Source organism: Calidris pugnax, unplaced genomic scaffold (assembly GCF_001431845.1).
Source record: "Calidris pugnax isolate Ruff unplaced genomic scaffold, ASM143184v1 scaffold181, whole genome shotgun sequence".
Taxonomy (NCBI): Eukaryota; Metazoa; Chordata; class Aves; order Charadriiformes; family Scolopacidae; genus Calidris; species Calidris pugnax.
Window position 1 is genome coordinate 269049 of NW_015090976.1, and position 23463 is coordinate 292511.

General features: G+C 40.7%; 1 protein-coding gene across 1 annotated transcript in view; it reads left to right on the forward strand.

Annotated features, from left to right (window-relative positions):
- The window catches only part of FAM171A1 (family with sequence similarity 171 member A1), a 151480-nt gene that overhangs the window by 114780 nt on the left and 13237 nt on the right, over positions 1–23463 (forward strand). The window contains exons 3-5 of the mRNA XM_014952944.1: positions 3768–3860; positions 9640–9798; positions 13806–13982. Coding sequence (XP_014808430.1) covers positions 3768–3860; positions 9640–9798; positions 13806–13982 — 429 coding nt within the window. The remainder of the gene's footprint in view (positions 1–3767; positions 3861–9639; positions 9799–13805; positions 13983–23463) is intronic.

Here is a 23463-nt window from a genome sequence, read left to right on the forward strand (position 1 = left end):
TGCCTGAAGGGTTGAAGCTGGTGACCTCCAGAGTTCCCTTCCAGCCATAACTGTTCTGTGACTCTGTTTAGAAATTCCTTTCATTTTTTTTTTTTTCTTTTGTTTAAATAAGATGAAGTGCTGCTTCCTCAGCATGCTTCATGTACTTTCTTAAGACACCATCATATATGATTAAAGCATGCTATAACCTTTTCTTGTCTGAACCTTTTCTTGCCTTGTGTCTCATATCTTTCTGACTCATACCCTGGGTCTTTTGAATGCAACCTGCTCTTCCATGGCCTGGAGTTTATTTGGTTAGGTTTTTTGCTTGTTGCCTTTTCTTAAGTATTAGTTTTGAAGGAAGAGAATTGACCATGGCATTATTGTCTTGGTAAGTCATTGAGGTTTAAAGAGCAGTAATTGTATACAGTTCCTACAAAATCTTTTTTCCATGGCTGAAATGTGAGCTTAACTCAGAAAATAGATTCCTTTCACCTCTGATCTTCCCCCATTGAAACCAGTAGATAGTTTGCCATTGATTTAATTGGGAGTAGAATCCTTTCTTTTGCTTTCTGTACCCTGAATTTAATCCTTTCTTTGATTAAAGAAACAACAAGTGACAACTTGATACACCCCATGCAGATTTAATAGGGTTGTTCTTCTAATTACTCCTTAAAAAGGATGTGACATAGAAGTTCAGGCCCAAGATATTTAGGCTGTTATTTTTTCTATTGACTGAGATGCCTATAGATTTAAAAAACTTCCCAAAAACTGTTCATATTTAAATACCCTATATTTAGATGCCTATCATGCTTGTAACCAGCACAGTATAGAAGTTTTGAAAACCGTGGAAGTTTTGTTGTTGTTATTTTTAATCTGGGGTTGAATGGTGGGGAGCAGGCAGCGTATTTAAGCCTTGATTCTGCAGTGTGCAGTCTGGGCACACGCATGGGATCCTCATTTCCCAAAAATGCCTTTTAACAGCAGGAGTAGTCTCAGCCCCCGGAGCAGGTACACCATTCTGAGCAGAGTGCCACCCAGGGACTGTGGTGAATCAACTGTGGACACATTTGCTTCAAATATGGAGATGATAGGCACGAGCAGGGAGCAGCTCTGCGAGCTGTCGGGTGGTGATGTTTGAAGTGCTGTAACAGGACTTTGCTGAAGGATCGGGGTTGTTCTGTCACAGTCAATATGCATCAGTTATTGTCTTGTCCTGAAAAAACGTGACCCAGCGAATACCACTGAACTCATGGTATGATTGCTTTAAGGAGTAAGCATCAAGGATTTTCTGTTCTCATAATTTGGCAGAAATGAACTTTTCTTATATTAACCAAAATAATTACTAGCTCTTTACCACTTAAGCGGGAGGATTATTTATTTACATAGTGATAAGTGGTAGGAGGAAAAGATTAAGATCTCTTTTTCCATTAAACTATTTATCAGCAGAGCCATGACTCCACTTATTAACAGTTCATTAATTTAACATCACTTGAGTTGTTGAAGTGTTCATGATGGAACATGTGCTCATCTATCTGCTCTTAGCTATGCAAAGGTTTCTCTTTGTAAATAGTTTGGATGAAAAAAATTTGTGACTGGTAGTCCATATTTATGAGGGTGTTTTTGGAGCATCGTGTGCAATGGAGAGAAGGAGGTTCCCGAGGCAGCACAGTTCGGAGTGGCTGGTAGGGTCAGTCAAAGCAAACCATGGCATTCACTGCGCTGAAAGAAAGCAAAATAATCTCATCCTTAGCAGTAAAATAAGATAAAAGACTGAAAAGGCAGAATATAGTATTTCAGAACTTGTCCTTATTGCGGCCGCTCAGGGAAATATGTGTCCAATTCTGGATCTGGATTATTCTTGAAGAATAATGTTTAAAACTGCAGGGTTATATCAGGAGTGATTAAAAGATCGGAAAATACAGCTTACAGGGAAAGACTGGGAAGTGCTTAATTTATTTTGTTCACCAGAAAGAAAGTTCATGGGGTAATTTGATCGTAGTCCATCAGTACCCACATAGAGAACAGGAAGCGGGTAAGAGAGAGTTCTGTCTAGCAGGCTCGCAGAAAAAGAAGATCAAATGGCTGGAAGTCTAACCCCAATAAATTTTGATGGGTAAAAAGGCCCATGGTTTAACTGCCCTCATAACTATTTACTAGAACATTGATGTTGTGGTGTGTTCTTAACCACTGGACACCTTTAAAAGAAAATTGGATGCTTTTTCTATGACATGTTTTCTAGTTTAAGCACAGCTATTGGACCTGAAGTAGTAATTAATTCAGGGAATGCTGTAGTTATACAGGAGTAGGACTGAATCATCACAGTCATCCTTCTGGCCTTAAAAACTATGACTTTCTGCCTTTGTCATGCTGAGAAAAGATTGTGCAGAAAATCCCAAGGGAAGATTAGAGGTTATATATGCATTATAGTCTGGCATATATGGAAGAAGATGTTGGCATGGTTTATTGTATTGAGCTCCCCAGGGCGTCTAAATTATATTAACTTTCTTCATACAAATTAAGTTGTTGGAATAAAGACAAACAAATTGTGTAATTGTGTGGCCTTCGTGCTACTTACACTAGGCTTTCTTTTGTTTCCTGATGTGTAGATCTGTTTCACATGTAGAGCACTGGAAAGAAAATTCTCAGCTGCACTTGTAATAACATGATTCTTTATTTTATTTTTTTAATGGTCATATATGTAAAGATCGTCTTTTAAATGGTGGCTCTTGTCAGTGTGTTTCTCCTAGTTTCTTCTCCTTTTTCCTGTAGTCCTCCCAAACACTAAATTTCTAATCTTTAAAAAGAGAATATATTTCTTAAAACAAAAATAGTGTACAGTATTTGTAGCTAACATCTATATGGTCTCTTGGATAAGTAGTACATCTCGATTTAGAGGAAATCTATGAAGCTCCAGAAAATCAGAAGAGCTTGCGTTGTTCTTTTGTTAATTGGTTCTGGAAATGTCTTCCTCAGCTTGTGGTCACTTCAGAATGGGACGAGTACTTTCCAGGTGCAAACGTGGGATGCTGCTCAGTAACCAAAAATCACTAGTCTGCATTAATCTCCTCCCCTCCTTCTATCTCTGAAAGCCATGCATGGACTGCAGGCGGGTCTACCTCTCTGGAAGGAACGTCAGTACCCACTGGCAAAGGAGGTCCTTGCAGGCAGATTTCTTGCAATAAATACCATTTATCCGTCCCCTTTCTCACCACTGGTGGAATGACAGTAGCTCTGCTATAGATAGCACTTCTGTAGGGTAGGTGGTGACTCAGTAAAGACATGCTGTATTTTAAAGCAAGTTATTCAGACTTATTCAACGTACTTTGCCTTTCTGGGTGACTTTTTATGTAAGCATCTCAAAGTAGTTGAAAGTTAAGTTTCATTAAAATCTTCCTGAGGTAAGAAGCATAGCCATTTCACAGAAAATTATTCAGGCAGGTTGAGTTGGTTTTTCACTTCTCTTTATGTAACGACAAGTCTTTCTGTGGAGCTGGGGAATTACAACCCAAAACCCTGCTTTGCACTGTGCTCTTCTGTACTTTGAGCCACCACGCGTGACCTGGAGGAGTCGTAGCACAGAACATGTTGCTTAGTTTGATAATAATTACCCTGGCGATTATTTGGTTAAGAAAATGCATGTGGTTTCTGTCATGTATACAATATGATTTTAATAGTTTGGGTGGCCTGCTTTTTGCAAAAATGTAGACGAAAGTAAGTGCTGCTGTTGTTGGGTTATGTTTATAAAGATTCAAATGTATCCCACTTAAACCACTTCTCTCCCACAGTGTTCTCTTCGCTGAGTCTCGGCCTTCTTCCTGAACGCTCAGCTACTCTAATGGTCTATGATGATGTAGTCCAGATAGTCTCAGGATTTCAAGGTATGCTGGTTTTTGGAAGTCAGAATTGAAATTTGAGTGACACTAAACAAAAAGCCTGACAACCTGATACTTTCTGAACTCTACCCCATGGGTGAGGCTGATGTTTCATGGCAAGTTCTTCTGAGTTCCCTGAGGAATGCTTCTCTGTGGGATGGCCTTACCAAATTGCTTAATAGCTAAATTCACCCCTAACTGCTGTGACTAGGGAATTCGAGTTTGGACTTTACTGTGCGCTTTGAGAACTAGAGATGAAATTTCTTTCAGTGTCTGCTGGATGTTTTTTCATCTAGCCTCATTTAACCATCCTGGCAGTAAACATTTTCTGATGTTCTTATCGTTTAAGAATTTTCTCTGTTTTTATTTTGTTTCTTGCTTCCTACTGTAAATGCCTTAAAAATTTAGGATATAGAAAAATTGAGAATTTCTCATATCTGCGTTGTCGTATACCCTATCTAAACTTGCTTTTGTTAAGTACTTCCTGTGGACTCCTAATCAAACTGCCTGCAAACCCACATACTACAGGATGAAAACCACTGCATTAGAAGAATAAAGTTCAAATCACCTTTTCGTAAGGCCAAACACAGAAGGTAAAAGCAACTGTAATAGCAGGCAGATGAACATTGTGTTTTCTGAATTGCGCAGTAAAGAATAAAATGTTGGTCTGACCTAGGGATCTGACCTGAATTAGCCCAATTGATGTGATAGCCGAGGTAAGTCTGTGAACAAAAGAAGAGAAGCTTTTAAAGATACTTTGATGAGCCAAAACAAGGGCACATCCTTCCTGTGGTCACTCTTACTACGCATAAACTGTGTCTTATTCACTTGTATTATAATTATCATCATTTTAAACTCTACCAGTGTATAGGTAATAAACAGGGGAATACTATCTTCAATAATATTCCAAGATAAGCTTGTTTTATCTGAGGAAATATAATACAATTATGCCTTCCTGACATCTTTTTTTTACAGTTAGAAACCATCCCGATACAATGGGCTTTTCATTAAGGATAGTACTAGATATGGCTGGAGCTGAAAAAGCACTAAACAAATTAGGTAACTTATGGAATGCTCAGAAGGATCTGGAGAGCAGCACAGCTGCCGAACGTATATTCTGCAATTTGAGATCTGGCATTATCTAATGGGGTAAATTAGATGGACAGTGAACTGTGTAAAACCACAAGGGATTCCATTAGACAAAACATGAAACTTTGTTTACCAACAGTATTCTACCAGCATGATGTATTGAATATTCTTATGCAAATGTGCTAATATTATGCAATTACCTTAAAAAGAACAATCTGTTCATGTTTACAGCTTCCTTTCTTCAAACAAAGGTGGATGTTAAAGGGCTAGAGAGACATTTAACAGCCGAGTGACACTCATAAATATTTTCACATAATCTTGCTCCCTTCAGTGAATTGATCAGGGTGTTTCCAATATATTTACATTAGAATAATATAACTGGTTCTGCTGGTATAGCAGAGAAAGAGGATAAAGGAAGAAAGTGGCCCCCAGAGTGTTGTAAGGGTTGGGATTTGAACTTGCAATCTTGCCCAGTAAAAACTATTTTATGGGACCAGCCCACACTCCTTTTCTTGGGAACTCCCTTTTGATGAAACCTAAATGAAAGACAGCCTAGGCATCGTACCGGCGTTTGGATGGAGCCTCTCTAGTCTTGATCCAAAATCCTTGTGACCTAGTTTTTCTCTGTTACTTCTCCAATTAATTTCCCAATAACTTTGTACTGCTTCAAAAAAAGCTGATCAGGAGTTACCTTAGTGCAAAAAAAGAGAGCAAAACAGAACTTACTATACCAGGAACAGACTGGGAACACGGGTGTTTGAAGCACCAGTCATAGGGAAAGAAAGGCCCGTCTAGTGCCATTAAGTTACCAGTTGCTTTTCAATAATTAATCAAGCAAGTAACTTATTATGCAATTGAGAAGTTTGTCTGAATTGATGCCGCCAGCTTCATTTTCATGATGGCATTGCAGTCCCCTGCTGTGCTCTGTCACTAATTGGGAGGGATGGAGCTTGCCAGCATGTAAGCTTTTTAATACCAGCACAGTGACCAGCTGAAGGTCAGGGTTGGGCAAAGGGGAGCTGTGTGGTGTCCTCTGCCTGCCTCTGACACACCAGCAACCAGAGCATGAATTCATGGTCCTTCAGGGGTTGCTTCACGTAGATGGAAGCTCAGATGCTGGCGGGGTGCCACGTGTCACGCATCCAGCATGTCCCTTACAGGGACTCCTTGAGATGGTTGCATCTTCAGGTGTGCCCTGGCAAACTGGAGGTGGACAGCATTTGAATCATAGAATCATAGAATGGTTTGGGTTGGAAGGGACCTCAAAGATCATCGAGTTCCAACCCCCCTGCCATGGGCAGGGACACCTCCCACCAGACCAGGTTGCTCAAGGCCCCATCCAGCCTGGCCTTGAACACTTCCAGGGATGGGGCATCCACAACTTCCCTGGGCAACCTGTTTCAGTGTCTCACCACCCTCATAGTAAAAAATTTCTTCCTGATATCTAATTTACCAGACTAGGCAGCCTTCTAGTGACATCTCTGACCTGGGCCCCAAGGAGGCAGCACACTTCCCTGTGCGAAGGATCTGGCCAACATATGGGGCCCTCTGTTCCCTTCAGAAGGGAATCCCCAATAACAACTACCCTCCTCTTTTTTCTTAAGGTACAAGTACTGATATGAGGGGGGGACTGGTTTGCTTTAGGCAACTCCCCAGACGATGTTTCTTCTACTTTCTCATTTGCCTCTCCCTCAGCCTCCAGTGCACCATACTTGTTGTGCAAGGTCAACTGGAAGGGTGAGGGGGGCTGTGAGGGGTTTTCCTTGCCTCTCCTACCAGGCACCTGTGTCCATTCCCCTCTGCTCATTGGGTCACCTCCCTCTCCTGAGGGGATCTGCAGAGCCTTGCACAACAAATCCAACTCCTTTTCACATTCCCTTATAGACCTTAGTCTTTCCACCTCTTCCTTCAGTTCAGCCACCTCTTCCTTCAGTTCATCCACTAGACTAAGCAGACCATTGATCTGCTCACACCTCACACAGGTGTTGACTCCACAGCCTTCCAGTGCAAGTGCCAGGCCCCAGCACTCACTGCAGCCCGTTGCCTGGTTGTTCATGGCTGGTGTGTTGACAAGAGGATGTTTAGAGAAGGTAAGATCAGTGCTCAGCAAGCCAGTTTTATACTTGAATGTGTTTAGGTTGAAACTGCATATCTTTGGTAATAGAAGCAACAATAATCACTCTTAGTGACGTGTTGACTTGTTGGAAAAGACTCTAAGAGTCTGGTCAGCACAAGTCTTTCTCTCCATATTACCACTTCCAATTCCTTCGGTAAGTCTATTCTCAAACACGTGCCCCAGAATCATCTATGACCTCTGCTAAAGCAATACATTGGATTGTCTTCCAGCAAGGGGGTGAGAGAAGGTCAAAGCCTCAGGAGCTGCTTCCCTCACAAGCCTTTTGCTGGTATCTCTGAGTCTTCTGCCCCTTTGGAAGTCTCTTGCCGAATTTGGGAAGACCCAACTGCGGAGCCAAGGGGAGAGTCAGGGTGAGCGTCAGGCTTCAGGTGAATGCCATTATCACGGAGTGTGTTAATCTAGGGTGTGAATTAACTACTCTGCACTGATTTATTGTATGTATGTGCACTATCTACAGAGGAAGCTGTTTCTTCCACCTTAAAACTCGCATCCGGGTTGGTTGCTGGTTTCCTGCCAGCCCTGGGGCTCAGCCATAGGAACGCTTTGTGTTGCCTGCAGGATTTAAGAAACTGAGGTTGGCTTTTTGAGTCCTTCCTATCTAGTTAAAATTTGGCAGCTCGTGGCTCTCCCAGTGCTACAAAACAACCATTTTTTTCATGGAAAACCCTAGGGCTTCTGCCTAAACCACCCTGTTGCAGACTCGACAACAGTTACTTTGTTTTTAATTCTTATTCAGTTCCAACCTTTGGAAATATAATTCCGGTTCTTGGCAACTTGAATAATCAATCTTAACCAGAGATTTAGACATCAGAAAAAATCCTAAAATTTTACACTGAAGTGTTAGTGATAATCCTAATGCTGGTTTCTTTGTTGTGGGGTTTTTTTTTCCCTGTTTTGTTACTGTGGATGCTTATCCCTATGGACCGCGGGAGGTTCCTGAGTGCTTGAGCAGATCTGTCCCTGAGCTACAGCAAACTACTCGGGAAATAAGTCTTCCCCAGGTTCATTGCAGTCAATTTATTTAGTCTTTTATGTTCTTTTCCATTTAAACATAGAAATTGGGTGAGGGAGGTTTCTTCCCGTTTCACATGGGTGTTGTTTATTGACTACGTTAAGCACTTAAGGATGCTGCCAGTCTTAAGAGCCTGCTGCAAATACTTAAATGTTTCAGAAATTCCAAAAGAAAAGTGTTTTTATAGCTTTTTCTTGCAGAATTATCATTGAAATGACAGCTAAACAATGATCAGCTCTTTGGAGATACTTGCCCGCCTACATAACACTTTTTGTTAGCCAGTACAAAGTTTGTTCTGTGGAATTTTACATTTTCACAGAGCTAGGGCTCCTGCTAGAAAATAATGCAAGAAAAGATTCCAGTCTCCTGGTTAATGACATCGGCAGTTAAAAAGCTTAGGAGTTGTGAGTCAAGCTCTTTAATCTTTCTCACAGTGAAGTTACATGTAACCTAAAAGTGCTGCCAGAGACTAATAGGGGAAAAGAAGCAAAATTGTTTTGAGTTGACATCTTTGAATTGCATAGTCAAATGTGAATTAAGAAAAAAACTGCTTGCCTCTTGATTTTGTGCTGTGTGGGGAATGTTCTGTGATTATGCAAAATGAGCTCTGGAGAATACAATAGCTTTTGATTTAAAAATTAATTTGCATGTTGCACACACAAACTTGCAGATGGAGTCTTGCTGTGTGTTGCTAAACAGTATTAATGGTGATCATCCACTGAAAAAGACTATTGACTTTATAAACTGGGATTTAAATGAGACATGAAATGCAATAGTACATGACACAGTCTTAAATCATGTTGCAGCAAAGAGCCTTCAATTAACACCTAGTGTTCTTGAAAAAAAACACTAGAAGTGTACAAGGCAGAGGAAAAAAGAGAAATCTTACATGCCAAGTAATCTGGTTCTGTTTAGATGTGTTCTTTGCATGGGAAAATGTGGAAACACCAAGGCTTTGTTAAGTGAATCTTTTTATCCAGTAGTTTAAATAAAAAGTGACTATTATCTTAGTACTAGGGATGGTTAATGTGGCTGAAGCTTTGTAAAAATTAAATACGGAAATTATACAAGTTAATTGGCACTAGAGGCAGAATTACAGTCTCTCAGAAAATCACTTAAAAGAGAGTAAGCTTAATTTATCTTGCTATTTCAAGAGAAACAAAATTTAAACAAAAATGGTGAAATGGATGGTTTTCTAAGTTTTTACATGCCCTACCTCTGAACTTAGCTTTAGTTTCAGTTGTATTTACTATAAGAAGTGTATAATTATATTTAAGATGATCCTGGGAAAGAACATAGTCAGAAAAACTTCTGACATTAGAAGTTTCACAATTTTGCTCAGTGATACTTAGAGAAAAATAATGGCAACTGCAACATAAATGTAAAAATACTGGTTTTCCTCCTCTTTTGTAATAGCCTTCTGATCTATCTGTCTTTCTCAAGCTATTTCAAGTTATAATGAAAAAAAAAGTAAATGTGCTTCCATAAATATGAACACCTAAATATTCTGCTCACCTTGGATATAAATTCACTTTTAATTTTTTTAGGTGCACGGACTCAGCCACAAGTTCACTTTCAGAGGAGATCTGTGAAATTACCAGAGAACACGAGCTACAGCGATTTGACAGCGTATCTAACTGCAGCCAGCTCACCCTGGGAAGTGGACAGTTTTCCTTATTTGCAAGGATTAGATGGAAATGGAACAGGTAACGCACTGCTTCGGTTTTGCTCTAATTTCATTTTTGTCCAGGGATCAGCATTTGACCATATCAATTTTTCCATTCCCTGTTCCACCCAAAATTCTTTAAAATTTGGATGACATGATAGGCTTGACTACCCTACCAAAATGCTGTTCAAATAACGAAGAAAGGAAGGTCCACTATCCCTTAAATGGGGCCACTGAATAGCAAAGATGAAGCCTCCGTGGCCTTGGGAGATCAGAAAAATTTGTTACACTTGTAATTTAGAGTTAAGTCTCCAAATGTGTTGCATGTGTACGGACAAAAATGGAGATAAATGAGAAGAAAATTTAACTTGAGGATGCCAGAAAATTCATGTTCCATTTGTTTCTAAAACTGAACAAAATACCTATATATCATGGATTTAATACTTTGTTGTTTCAGCGAAGAGTTGTTTCAGTGGCTTTGTTAATGCTTTTGAATCTAGCTTCAGCCAAAAATGTGCAAGGGAAAACACTAAAAATTCATAGTAGAAACACAAGCACTGTTAAATTCAGAGCTGTTACACGTTTTTAGGACTGCAGCTGCCTGTACTATTCTTCCACTTCTCATTTAGTCTTGATTGAAATAATTGGTTTTGTGTAGGCTAGAGAAAAATAGAAGAATTGGGCACAGAAGTTTTCAAATTCTTAAACGCTACTGTGAAAAGGAGAATAATGTTTTGTTTGTGGGCTTTGCAGTGCAGCAAGATAGATGCAGACTGGTGATTAGGAAAACCTTGTGTGGTGAGGATAGTTAAAGCTGTAGAATCAATTGCCTGAGGGTGTTGGACAGAGTTAGACAATCACCTGTGAGGATGGCATAGGTGTAGCTGAGCCTGCTTTGAAGCAGGCTAAAAAACCCCTGGAGCTCTCTCCCTGCTGTTTCACAGGATGCATTTACTTGTGAAGTGTCCATCTAGGTGACTTTGAATGCTAGGTCATTCGTGTAAACATTATGTACTAAGCTGCCAGCTTTTCCATAATAAAAACCAACAATAAAGTCAAAATAAACTTTCCCTTCCCTTGGTACAGATCTGAGTATCTCCTTTTCTATTACAATTAGAGATGTGTTTTCTACCTTACTCCAGTCCTTCTGTCTGTGTACATCTCATCAGTGAGTACATCTCATTCTAGCTCTCTGTCATTTCCCTATTCTCATCTTCAACTTCCAGTTTTCTCTGGCTTTTCATATCCAGACATGATCAAATATCTCTTATCTTTTTCAAAACGAAGGAATGCACTTGATCTCACTTGTGTGTCTACTTTCCCATCTCCTTTCTTTTTATCTCTAAACCTGCTGAAAAAACTGTTGACGATGTGTGTGGGATTCCTCTCCCAAATATTGCCTTAGTAGACCGCAACCCAGCTTCCCACCCTTGCATTTATTTAGTGAAAACAGGTCTTTCCAAGACTTCAGGTGATCACCTGTCGTGGGAACTACACAACCAGGACTTCGTCTTTCTCCTGTTTCACCTCCTAACCTCCTACAAAACATGAATGCACCCTTGGTTTTTCAGTCTTCCGTATGCTTGCTTGACAGGAACTTTTCTACTTGAGCATGGAGGCCATGGATTTGACTTTTATTAGCCTTCAAGTAAAAGTTTGTCACAAAAGATCAAAATGACCAGCAAAGAAATGGGATTCAAGAGACTGAGAAGAGCCTTGTTTTCTGAGTACTGTAGTATTCAGTATGGTATAATACAGACCACAAATACAAAACATTTGGATATGCAAAAGTGTCCTCTATTTTTAGAAGTTTCTCCCGCTCTGGAAACATTGAACTCTAAAACCCTAATCTTGGGTTGACTTCCTTTTCTTTATCTCCAAGCGACTTGGTGAAGATTTCACCTGAATAACTTCTGAAGGAATAAAAAATGAGATCCTCACCTGCTGAGGATTTTTGAATATTTCTGTTCTCAAGATAAAAAGAAAAATTTGTACAAATTTTAGAATTCTGGAAAAACTTAGCATTAATTCACATGGGAAATTTTGGAGTGTTCCTGAACACTGCCCCTTCTCCCCTCTCTGCCAGTTCTCCTCTCCCCGCCCCCGATTACTCTTCTGTTCTTTCACAGTTTATTTACACATCTGTAGAGTTTTGGAAAGGTCCTCCCATTTGTTTCCGTCAGTTCAGTTCTCTGGATAGTATTTCTCCAGAGTGACTTCACAGTTGTTTTAATTAAAACCTATTCTCTGTGAGTTCAACAGTTTTCACAAAACCCCAACTGGGTGTTGAGTATGGAGCAGCGAAAATTCATTGCATGAATCAGCATGTTCCAAACATAAAAACTCAAATAATTTAGCTGCAAGTAGTGACAAGACTGTATAGTTTGTATTAATGACTAGTTGAAGAGCAGTAGGATGGTTTCACAAAATCTTGTCCTTTTAACCAAACTAAGCAAAACTTTCCATCGTCCGCAGTAATGAACAGAGCCGGCTAATAACCTTTACTCCTGCTGGGAGTGTGGGCTCTTGGTTTCTTTATGAAGAGTCAAGTCAAATCACTGTGGATTTTCCTCTGATTATTTGTAGAGCTATTTACAGGTAAATAGATGTCAAAAATGAAAAGAAGTAATTGAAAGCTGGCATTTATTGAAGTCCATTCCCATGTAACTAGCGCATGTACTTATCAATTTAAGAGCATGTGAGAGTTTCATAAGCACTGATTTTAATTTGCCTTCACAACAGAAAAGAGAAAAAATTATCTTTTTAATGAGCATTTACATACTGTGCAAGATGGCAAACTGGAGGATTATTTTTTTCTTGCCAGAGGTCAGTGGATTTCAGAAATTTCTTCATCTTGCAATATAAATTGGTTTAGGCCAGTACTGAGCAAAACATCAGTGCATCTTGAGTAGAAGAGATGCAAACAGTGTTTTGCCATCAGAGTGCTTTTTCTGGGGCTGAAAACTCATTTTTTTCAGATGTTAGGCAGATATGCTTTATCAAGACAGTAGTGAAAGAAAAAATCAAAACTTCCAATATCTAAAAATAAGTAAAATATAAAACATAATTTAATCTTAGATATTAATCTAAATGTTTCTAAAATCTGAAGTTATACCTGTTGTCATTAGGAATTTGTATATGCCAGAACGTGGTCAGGTTATGAGAGTTAGCAACAGGAATTTATTAACCAGCTTGAGAAGATCAGTGGCCCAGGTCCAGTGACTTGGCGACGAGCATCAGTCTGATGGAGGTTATAGATGGTGCCCAGCAGAGGCAGTGGATTGAACGGTCAGGAATAAAGGAACAACTGTTTCCCAGAACAAGAGGGAATGGCTTCAAGCTGCAACAGGGTAGGTTTAGACTGGCCATTAGGAAACAATTCTTCCCAGAAAGAGTGGTCAGACACTGGAAGAGGCTGCGCAGGGAGGGGGTTGAGTCACCATCCCTGGATGTGTTTAAGAGTCCTTCAGATGTGGTGTTGGGGGATATGGTGTAGGGGAGAACTTTGTAGAGTAGGGTTGGTTGGACTCGATGATCCCAAGGGTCTTTTCCAACCTGAACAATTCTATGATTCTATGAATAATTATTATCTTACATAGAAAAAAAAGGCAACAATGTGTGTTCTAATAATCCACTTAGCTTGATTTGTTTCAGTGAAAGGCCAAAGGAGATACATCCTGGCATTCTTAAACATATGACCCATCATCCTTGCGGTGTCACTGCATGTTTGGGTGTTTGTTGGTTACAATACAGGCTTATACAAATATAGGCTGGTGAGGTATTTTTTTGGCTGTGATTGTGACTGTGATACTCATAAGTTTAGTTAATGATGAATGAAGATGAGAAAACATATGCAGGGAATTTTTTGCATTGTAGTCTTCTTGTCTTCAGAATTTTCCACAATTAAGTGAAAAATACAAAAGCATTTACGTCTTGGTAGTTGTGAATTTTGTAAGGCAGGGCAGATTACTATTGTATTAGTAATCTGATTGTATCTGAGTTTCTGGGAAATACTGTAGTCACCATGTTCCTTCGTTCTCTCGGTAGGAAACAGCACTAGGTATGACCTCACCCCTGTCACTGCAGTCAGCGTTCATCTCCTCAACAGCGATGGGACTCCAGTCCCTGTGAATGGCCCCATCTACGTAACAGTGCCTCTCCCACCAAACAGCAACCTGAAGCACAATGCGCACGTCCCAGCGTGGAGGTTTGACCAAAAATTTGGTAGGTAACATCTGATGGCGATTCCCTAGATGGCTTCATTTGTCTGAAACTAATGCCTCACTGCATTTATTATGTTAATATAGTAAGGTCTTCACTGGAGCGTACAGAAATCTGTTTTCACAGAATCTTCATGGTTGGAAGGGCCCTTCAAGATCATCGAGTCCAACCATACACACACAAAAAAACCCTAACTCAACAATCTTGAGCACTAGAGCATGCCCTCAAGTGCCACGGCTACCACTTTCTGAAATCCCTCCAGGGATGGTGACTCCACCCCCTCCCTGGGCAGGCCCTTCCAGGGCCTGACCACCCTCTCAGCAAAGTCATTCTTCCTCAGATCTCATCTAAACCTCCCCTGCCCCAACTTCAGACCATTTCCTCTGCTCCTGTCATGATTCCCTTGGGAGAAGAGGCCAACCCCCACCTCTCTACACCCTCCTTTCAGGGAGTTGAGAGGGCAATGAGGTCTCCCCTCAGCCTCCTCTTCTCCAAACTAAACATGCCCAGTTCCCTCAGCCTCTCCTCATGTGACTTGTTCTCCAGACCCCTCCCCAGCTTGGTGGCTCTCCTCTGGACACGCTCCTGCCCCTCAATGTCCTCTAAAAGGAGAGAAGAATGAATTTCCTTAATCAAGCAATGTATAGTAGATGTGCAAATATACTTGAGTAGCATTGTGTGCCACTTCCAGACAAAATTTTTTTTGTAAATGTGGCATTTTCAATTATTAAATACTTTATGTAAAAAATATCTTAAAGAGAACTTGATTTCACCCAGCGGCAGAAGCAGAGAGACATCCTGGCTGTGGCATTGAATTGGAAGTCTGGAGAAGTGGGAACTGGCCTTATCTCTGCCACCAGCCAGCTCTCTGACCTCTGGTCCCTCTCTTGGCTCTCGCTCAGTTTCCTGCCTGTCAGATAGGAAACTTAATACTGGGTTCTTTTGTAAATCACTTTGAGATTGACTAAAGCTGTCAAGAAGGAAAGTACACTTAAATGATTTTTTTTTTTTAAGAAAAGAAGCAAGCAAAATTCATGAAGTATTTGAAAGGATGACTCATCAATGTAGCCTATAAAATGCACTCAGTTTTCTACATTGCAGGATAATGTTTTCTGTTGTGAACAACAATTTTTCCAGAAATATCTGGTTTAGGCTCTCTATATTTGTTTTGTTTTTCTATTGCTGGCTGGTGCACCATGCTGGCCTTATTCACACTTTCAAAGTGTAAAGAATTCAGGGGTGCATAATTCTTGTCCTGGTGATTGCCCGTCAGTCTTCTGTGTCTTCAGAAGTGTGTACCAAGTGGTTGTTAAGAAAAATAAGTGAAAAAAGAATAGTGAAAGGTGAGAAAGATAGATGTTGTGAGGAAGAGAGGAAGAAAAAGGACAATTAAACAGACAACTGGGGGGGGGTTTGTCCCTGCAAGGTAAATGTTTTGAGCCAGTTTACGATCCCATCCAGAAGTAGAGCAATGAGCATGAAACCAGCGTGTTGGCGGAAGGGAGGGGAGAAGAGAGACATGAAGGGGGAAATGACATTTTTGCTTCTTTCCTATGTCTGTTTGCTGTAAACGGTGATGCAATTTCAAATAGCATGCTTACAAAACTTTTGTTGGAAGTTGGATGTGTTAGACAGTAAAGCAGTAGGATTTAACAAAGAATAAATTTGAATATGATAGAAAATTGAAGAATAGAAAGAGAGTGCAATGAATAGATCTAGGGTTTCGCTTAACTGTGGCCGTAGGTTTCACTGCATTCTTCCTGAAACTGATTTTGATTTGTGATTCTAGAAACTATTGTGTTTTCCCTTGTTCAAAAAAATAGATGGGAAAGGCTTACTCACGTTTACTTTCTCCCCAAGAAGCAGCCCATCCCCAGTCCCTCCTGTCCGTCTCCATCGCTAGTGACTCGCTGCCGGTAAAATCCTGCTGATTTTGATTATGGAGCTTTCTCATTTATGGCCAAATTTCCATGCCCCGGTGGTGGGACCACAAAAGCTTTCCCTGACTGCAGAATATGTTTTTTTTACTTTTGTATATAAAGAGCTAGTTACCCTATTGTGTGCAGTATCTATTAGTATAGATCAATACTGGTTATTTAATTAATGTTGCAGGCTGGAGGCTTCCAATCTCGAGGCAAGCCCAACCTTGTTTGCCTCATGACAAACTGCTGGAGCACTTGTGTTGTTGAGAGGGGAAGGCATGAGGGCCACTAAACAAAGTGCATCTTTGACAGGCCACTTAGCTCCACAAAGCCACGGAGACGAAGGTATTGAAGACGTTACGCTCAGGCTCCAGCTCACACTTCAGCTGAAGTAAGCATCTTTCTGTGCAAGCAGGGATTTTGAACAAAGATGCATTTAAGCCCTGACTGCAGCATGCCAGTTCTAGCAGAATTTTGGCTACGTCCCAGCCAATTTAAATTAGAGTAGCCTAATTTAATAAGTAGAGCAGCCACTCTGTCTTGTGCAGGCTACATTAGCATCCTAAGGGCTGTCAAACTAGCCATATGTAGCGTGAACGTGGTGGTACCCTGTCATTCCCCATCCCTGTTGTGCTTGGACTGTGAAGAGAGGAGGATGGATGATGACTGGGATGGCTCCATGCTGCAGAAATCCTTAACTGGCAAATAAGTTGTTGTAACCCGTTTGCACTGCCAGATCGGTGCCTTGTCAGGATAGGATCTCCAACCTCATTATTCTGATTTTGTCTTTCGTTTCAGGAGCTGCTTTTTCAGTGCTACTCATGTTGCGGTCCCTCCTTAATAGATTTTCAGTGGCTTAAATTTCCACGTTTGTATCTGAAAATTGAGTAAATGCCAGAGATGGAATACTAGACTTTATTAACAGGCAATAATGCAGCGCTTCTCTCTGGCATATTAGCAGTACAGTAGGCATTTGTTTGTGCAAACCATTGTTTTTGTTTAGAATCCGTGTGGTTGTCATCATTACTGCATGAAGTATAATTTCTGCTCTAAAAAGCAGAAATACTTTTCACTTTTAGAGGAGGGAATGAAGAAGGGACAAGAAATGCTACAAGTATGTTTTAATCCTTAGAATCTCATACATTTTGCTTAGCTCATGATTTACTAGTATTAACCCAATGGCATCTGATTGGAAGTGCAGAGATTTTCGTAGTTTCTACAGAAAATAGGCATATTTGCATATTATGGCAGCCAAAAATAGTTATTGGCTTTTTAGGATGTTTACCATAAACAATCTGTATTTTCATGACCACAGTTTCTGTCCCTGAGAAAGAACTGGGGAGAGAAGAGGGAGAAGCAGCACAGTCTCCTTCAGGCTGAGGTTGGCTCCATTGACACCGATGAAGCAGGCAGCCAGGAAGAGCAGGCTGACATCAAAACAAGGCAATCTGCTGCATCTATTTTATCCTGTTCCAAATGAGATTTTTCATTGCAAAACAAAACGTACTGCCTTGTGTGCACAGCAAGCAAATTAAAGCGGTAATACCTTTCTGAATAATTAATGAAATGAAGGGCAACTCTGTATACCCTGGAGAAGTTTTAGGGTAAGCAAATATGTCCAGCCTTGTCCTTGAGCTGGAGATGCACTCTCCCACCTTTCTCCGCGGCATTTCTTGGGGTGGGTAATAACAAGCACAGATGCACTGATGTTACAGAGATGTGTATACTAAACCACAACTTAATCACTCCATGCTGCTGACATACCCAGATCTCTGGTGTTTCACACTACTGTGGGAGACTGGTTTTATTTCATAGCACGCACTTAAATGTTTGAACATAAAGAGATATGGATTCTTATTTTTATAGTCGGGGTTGCTCAGCGGGGTTTTCTGGGTTGTTGCTTTTTCTTTTTTCCCAAGTGCTGTCTCGTTATTCTCAAAAACTGAAGAGACTGAAGCACTTTTTTCTTTTTTTTCTTTATCTGTAAACAGATGTTTGGGATCATGACTTCTTCCATGTATATTTGCCTTGATGTCAATAGGATTTACAGCAATATAATTAATCTATCTATTCTTGGACACCAAATTTCTGTCCAAGACATCTTTCTAGCCTTGTCCTCCTCAGTCAGAAACAAGTGCTACAAATCCCAGTACAAATGAAACTTTGTACCTCCTGTATCATTTCCAGCTCCTGTCAGCTGGCCTGAATAACACAAAATAGCTGAGCTGCATTCTCCTCAGTCCCCATTTTAGTGGTTGATGCTTTCTGTTAAGGTGTCTGTTTTTCATTTAATTCAGTGAGCAAAACTGTAAGACCCGTATTCTCCATTTGAAGTCCTCATTTTCATGCCACGTGGTGTGGAGGCGTTGTGTTGCACCTGGACCTCTAGATCCACATCTAGAGCTGTATGAAGGACTTGAAAATACTACAAAATATTCCAGAGTGCATAATACAGAAATGGGATTTACCCTTCATTGACAATACCAATGCATCTGCTAGTTTGTTAATCCCACCAAATAACAGGAAAGCATTTTCAACACTGTTTTTAACTTTGGATGGCAAAGGACTCTAGAGTGAGGAGTTTAAACCTCCACCCTTTTGCTCCTCCTCCTTAAAATGTGTTATTTCTTGTGCACTATGTGTAAATGAAATTCAGAGTACTGTTTTCTGTTCTTCCTCCTCCCTGAACACTTGGTGCCCATCTTTGACGTGACCTCCTTGTCTTTACTACCTTCTTTGCAGAGGAGGATGTTACCCCAGGGCCTGAAATCTCAACCACGTATTAATGTAAAGAAATGGCAGAATATGGAGAAGAGTATCTTGGGGAACTCTTTTTATAGCTTTATAAAGCACAATACTTTATGTACTCTGCTGTGCTTGGTCAGTGCTTTCTGACTGCATTTAATGCTGTAATAGATTTCTAAATACATTTGAAAGGCCAGTACTTACTTTTCCTGGGTGACATCCTGCCTTCAGTGGTAAAATTTCCATTGATTTTTGTAGAGTCAGAATTTCCAGCTGTTCCTTCCTCAGCAAAATGCAGATCATGTTTTCTGTGCTCAAGAGAAGTCGTGAGAATAAACTTAGGTATAAACGGTGTCGGTACTTACTTAGACTTGACTGCACTGTGGTTTTGCTGTATTTCATGGAGGTGAAATGACGCTTGGTTTTTGTTCATAGTGTTTATAGGGAGAGAAGGACAGCTGCTGTCAGGCAGAAAATGTAAGCCAGTAGGTGTGCATCTACCTGTCTAGTTCACTGCACGCTATTTGTAAATAACATGATTGGTAAAGGTCTCTGATTTAAGTTTCTCATGTGGTAACAATGATAAACCACCAAAGAAAAGAGTGACTTAATATTTTCATAGTTTAAAAATAAAAAGTATTCCTTTTTGTTGGGAATTCAACTAACATTTGATTGTCACCCAATTCATAGACTGCATGACAGACAGAAAATAATAATTTAACAAAAACTTTGGCCATCTGTTGCTTGATCTGACCCTGGGTATGAGTACGTGCCTCTGAACTTGGCTAGATGGCCTGCATTGGTACTACATGCAGCTCAGCTGCACATGGGCCAGGGACTTCATGCACTTACTTCTCCATGGGTTTTATTGGGTTTCCTCTGTGTCAGAAATGGACATGTTCAGGAAAACAAGCTCCCTGCCTCCAAAAGTTTGAATTTAATATAATCAGATCCAGAACATTTGGTTCTAGATCAGATTCACTGGTAATATGGACATTTATTTGCAAATTGCAAGGAGAAAACCAAACCTCCGCAAAGTTCATAATTACACTGTTTCTGCAGTTTACAAGTTCCTTGACAATGTGATTTTCACTTCATTTTTTATCTCAGCTGTGAAGGTTAAATTATTCTTGAAGACTAAATACGCTGAGGAATACAGATTTTTAACGAACTGCTCTCAAAGAATTTCATATTTAATGGGTTGCCATAGAAATGGCAGCTACCAAACCCAGCTATTTACCGTGTACGATATCTGCATAATAGGTGGAGGTATCACTGCAGAGTAGTAGATAGACTTCGGCGTTGAAAGGAAAAGCAGCTCTTCCTCTGATGCTTCACAGTGTAGCTCACCCCAAGGTATGTTCTCACGTTCATGATTCCTCTGGAGAGGTGTAGGTTTGTCAGTGTGTATGTTCCTTTTAAAATGGTTGTTGTGGCTTACACATGTGAAGGTGATGTGAATGGATGGTTTGATCCACTTCCCACCTCGTATACCACCTGAGTTGCATTTGTGGCCAAGCAGACATGGTATGGCATCGTGGTGGAGCTTAAGAGCACGTGGAAGGAATCAGGTTGCTGTCAACGTGTAGGGAGACATGCAAGTAATCTACTGTTATGTAGTCAAGGAAATAAAACTGGAAACAGATAGTATGGCTTCTGGGAACAAGTTTTAATCATGGACTATACATTGTACCATGTAGATGGCCCTGTAGCTCCACCTACAGAGGCGTGTAGAGTGAGAAGAGGGGGACATCAAATTTCAGAAGGAGAAAAGACTGTTGTGCTTGTGCAGCTGCTGGAGTTGGAGGGGACCCGGAGGTTGGTGGAAATACAGGCAGGACTGTGTAGAGCAGGAGTGTGAGGTGTCTGGGTGGGACTGGCAGAGGCTGAGGAGGACCTGGGACAACCTTCCTCTGTGGCCTTGGGATGGTAGATCAAATCCCAGTGTACATCTGCCTCCACTTCCAGCTTGAAAAATAGAACCTGAAGGTGAGCACTGAAGGTGGGGCTGAATGAAGGACAAGGCATGCGGTGTTTTGAGTTGCCTGTGCTTTTATTTATTACTTGTTCCAATAGTTTTGTCAGTAACTGACTGAATGTAATAAATAATGCGATAAAGTGAATATTAAAGGCAGTATCTTCCATGTACACCAGTAACTAAGGATGGTGGTGCCACAAGCATAACTAAGCTTTTGCTTTTGAAATATAATTATTAACTAGTAATTACGTATGGAAGTCATTTTCTTTAATAAGTCTCTTCTGTTCTGGCATTCTGGAAGGAAATGCTGAGGGGACCAAAGCAATGCAAGCAGTTCTCTGGACAATGTGCCCTGCCTTCTACCTAGATGTAATTAAAATTATTAAATAATGAAAACTGGCATGTTCTTTGTTGAACAGGTGATTTAAAGGGAAGAACAAGTAGAGATGGCAAAAAAATACAAAGCTTCTTAGACACTAGTAATAAATCAAACCGTTAAGACTTCCTGGCAAAAATCCTCAAGGTATGATGTTAAAAACATTTCCCTCACAGTACACCAAATAATGGTGGTGCTGCTAGAACAGTAGGAGGTTTTAGCCCTGGAAGGCTTGTGTAACGAGTTCTGTAAGAGTGGGAGAATAAAGAAGGTATGAGCTCAGAGCAGGGACGTTTATTTTTTGATGTTGCCTAGCAACTCCAAAAACAAAATTGTAATATTAACTTAAATACTATGAATTTTTAAACCCATGTGTATTGGAGGGAGGGGGAGGAGGAGAGTAATCTCTCCCAATATTCAAGAAGGAATTTTTCAACTTCCAATTTCAGTGGCTTTTAGCTTTTTAGAAAATGAACAAAAGTCAACCCAAAAAACCCATCCTTTTGTAGTAAAACTTTCCATGCTGATGCAGATTAGAGGTGATTTTCATTTGGAAGAAGAAATCTGATAAGCAGCTTTCAGCTGATAGAATGAAAAGCTACAATTTATGTATGTCAGAACACGCTTTAGGAAGTTATTTTCACAAACCTGCCCTTGATTCACTCTCCATAATAACATTGCCGTTTGAAGTGTCTAAATCAATTACTTACAGAAAGACTGTTAGTGTGTTTTGAATATCCTTTGCTGTCCCACACTCTGATAACAACCTGCCTCATTCCTTTTGACACCTATATCTCCCCTTAACTGCGAATCTCTGCCTAAGCAGGGCAATCGTACAAGACATCAGAGACATCACAGAAGAGATCTGTGCTGAAAGAAAAGCACTTCTCATTAAGGAATATTTATTTAAAACATCTATGCTATTTAGCAGTACAGTTAAAAGTATCTTTCTTTTCTTTTCAAAACTCTTTTGTCCAGGGAAGATAATCTTGTGAATAAAAATAAATTCATATAATGGGATTATGCTTAATTTCCTTTCTGGCTAATTAAATCCTCTTATTTGTCAAACCTATTGGATGGAAATAATTCATGCTGTAAATAGCACAGTTTTGGTTCCCTGCTTGAGTGTGATTGGATGATCCTATTACCAGTTAAAAGAAACAAAATAAAAAGCAAAGAGTATTTGATCAATGGAAGAGTTTCCTACCAAAAGCTTGCATGTAAAAGTAATTCATGGAAAAAAACCCACCATCATAACTGCCATATATTTAAACACTAGCAATATTTAGACTTTATGACTGTCCTTAGGGGAAGCTGCTGGCTACAGCACACTCCTCTGACAGTCATTTACCAGAACTGTTTTGGTCAGTCAGAGAATCATCAAATCATAGAATTGTCTAGGTTGGAAGGGACCTTCCAGGTCATCTAGTCCAACCATCAACCTAACTCTGATAAAAAAAAAAATAAGAAAACCATACAAAAAAAAAAACCAAAACACATCACTAAACCATGTCCCTAAGCACCATGTCAACCCGTCTTTTGAACACCTCCAGGGATGGTGCCTCCACCACTTCCCTGGGCAGCCCATTCAAGGCTTAATAACCCTTTCAGTGTAAACATTTTTCCTAATCTCCAATCTGAACCTCCCCTGGTGCAACTTGAGGCCATTTCCTCTTGTCCCATCGCCTGTTCCTTGGGAGAAGAGACCGACCCCCCCTGGCTACACCCTCCTTTCAGGGAGTTGGAGAGAGCCAGAAGGTCTCCCCTCAGCCTCCTTTTCTCCAGGCTGAACACCCCCAGCTCCCTCAGCCTCTCCTCAGGAGACTTGTTCTCCAGACCCCTCACCAGCTCCGTTGCCCTTCTCTGGACCCGCTCCAGCCCCTCAATGTCTTTTTTGTGGTGAGGGGCCCAAAACTGGACCGAGCCCTCGAGGTGAGGCCTCGATGGGAAGAGTACACAATGAAAGTCAACAGAAGTCACTGCAGCAGCCTGGGAGGTTCTGAAATGGTCAGCCTGGAAGGTTAAGCCTGAAGCAGTCAGCATCACTCATCCTCCCAGAGACCCCAACTCACAGCCAGCACACACGGGGGGAATCTGTCTCCTTTCTTTGTGACTGTAACTGGAGTCACATCCATCCCTGCGGAGCAGATGGCCTGGTGTGGCAGGCCTGCCTGGACACGGCCTGCCTGAACACGGCACGATCCCCCGCACGTCGGCTTGTCGGAAGTTTGCCGTTTGCTTGAGGTGGGATGGTCACACACATGGGAGCCAGAGAGGCATGCGATTCCCTGGATTTCACTACAGATTAATTTAAAATAATAAGGTCTGCCGTAGGGGCAGTGACCTGTTTGTGCAGGGAAATAGTCTGGAACAGCCGTTCGGCAGTGGCTTTCCTGCAATAACTGCCCGTCTGGACACTCTCCTTGTTGGAAGTGCTATTTTTTAATCATCTGATTTAGAAGT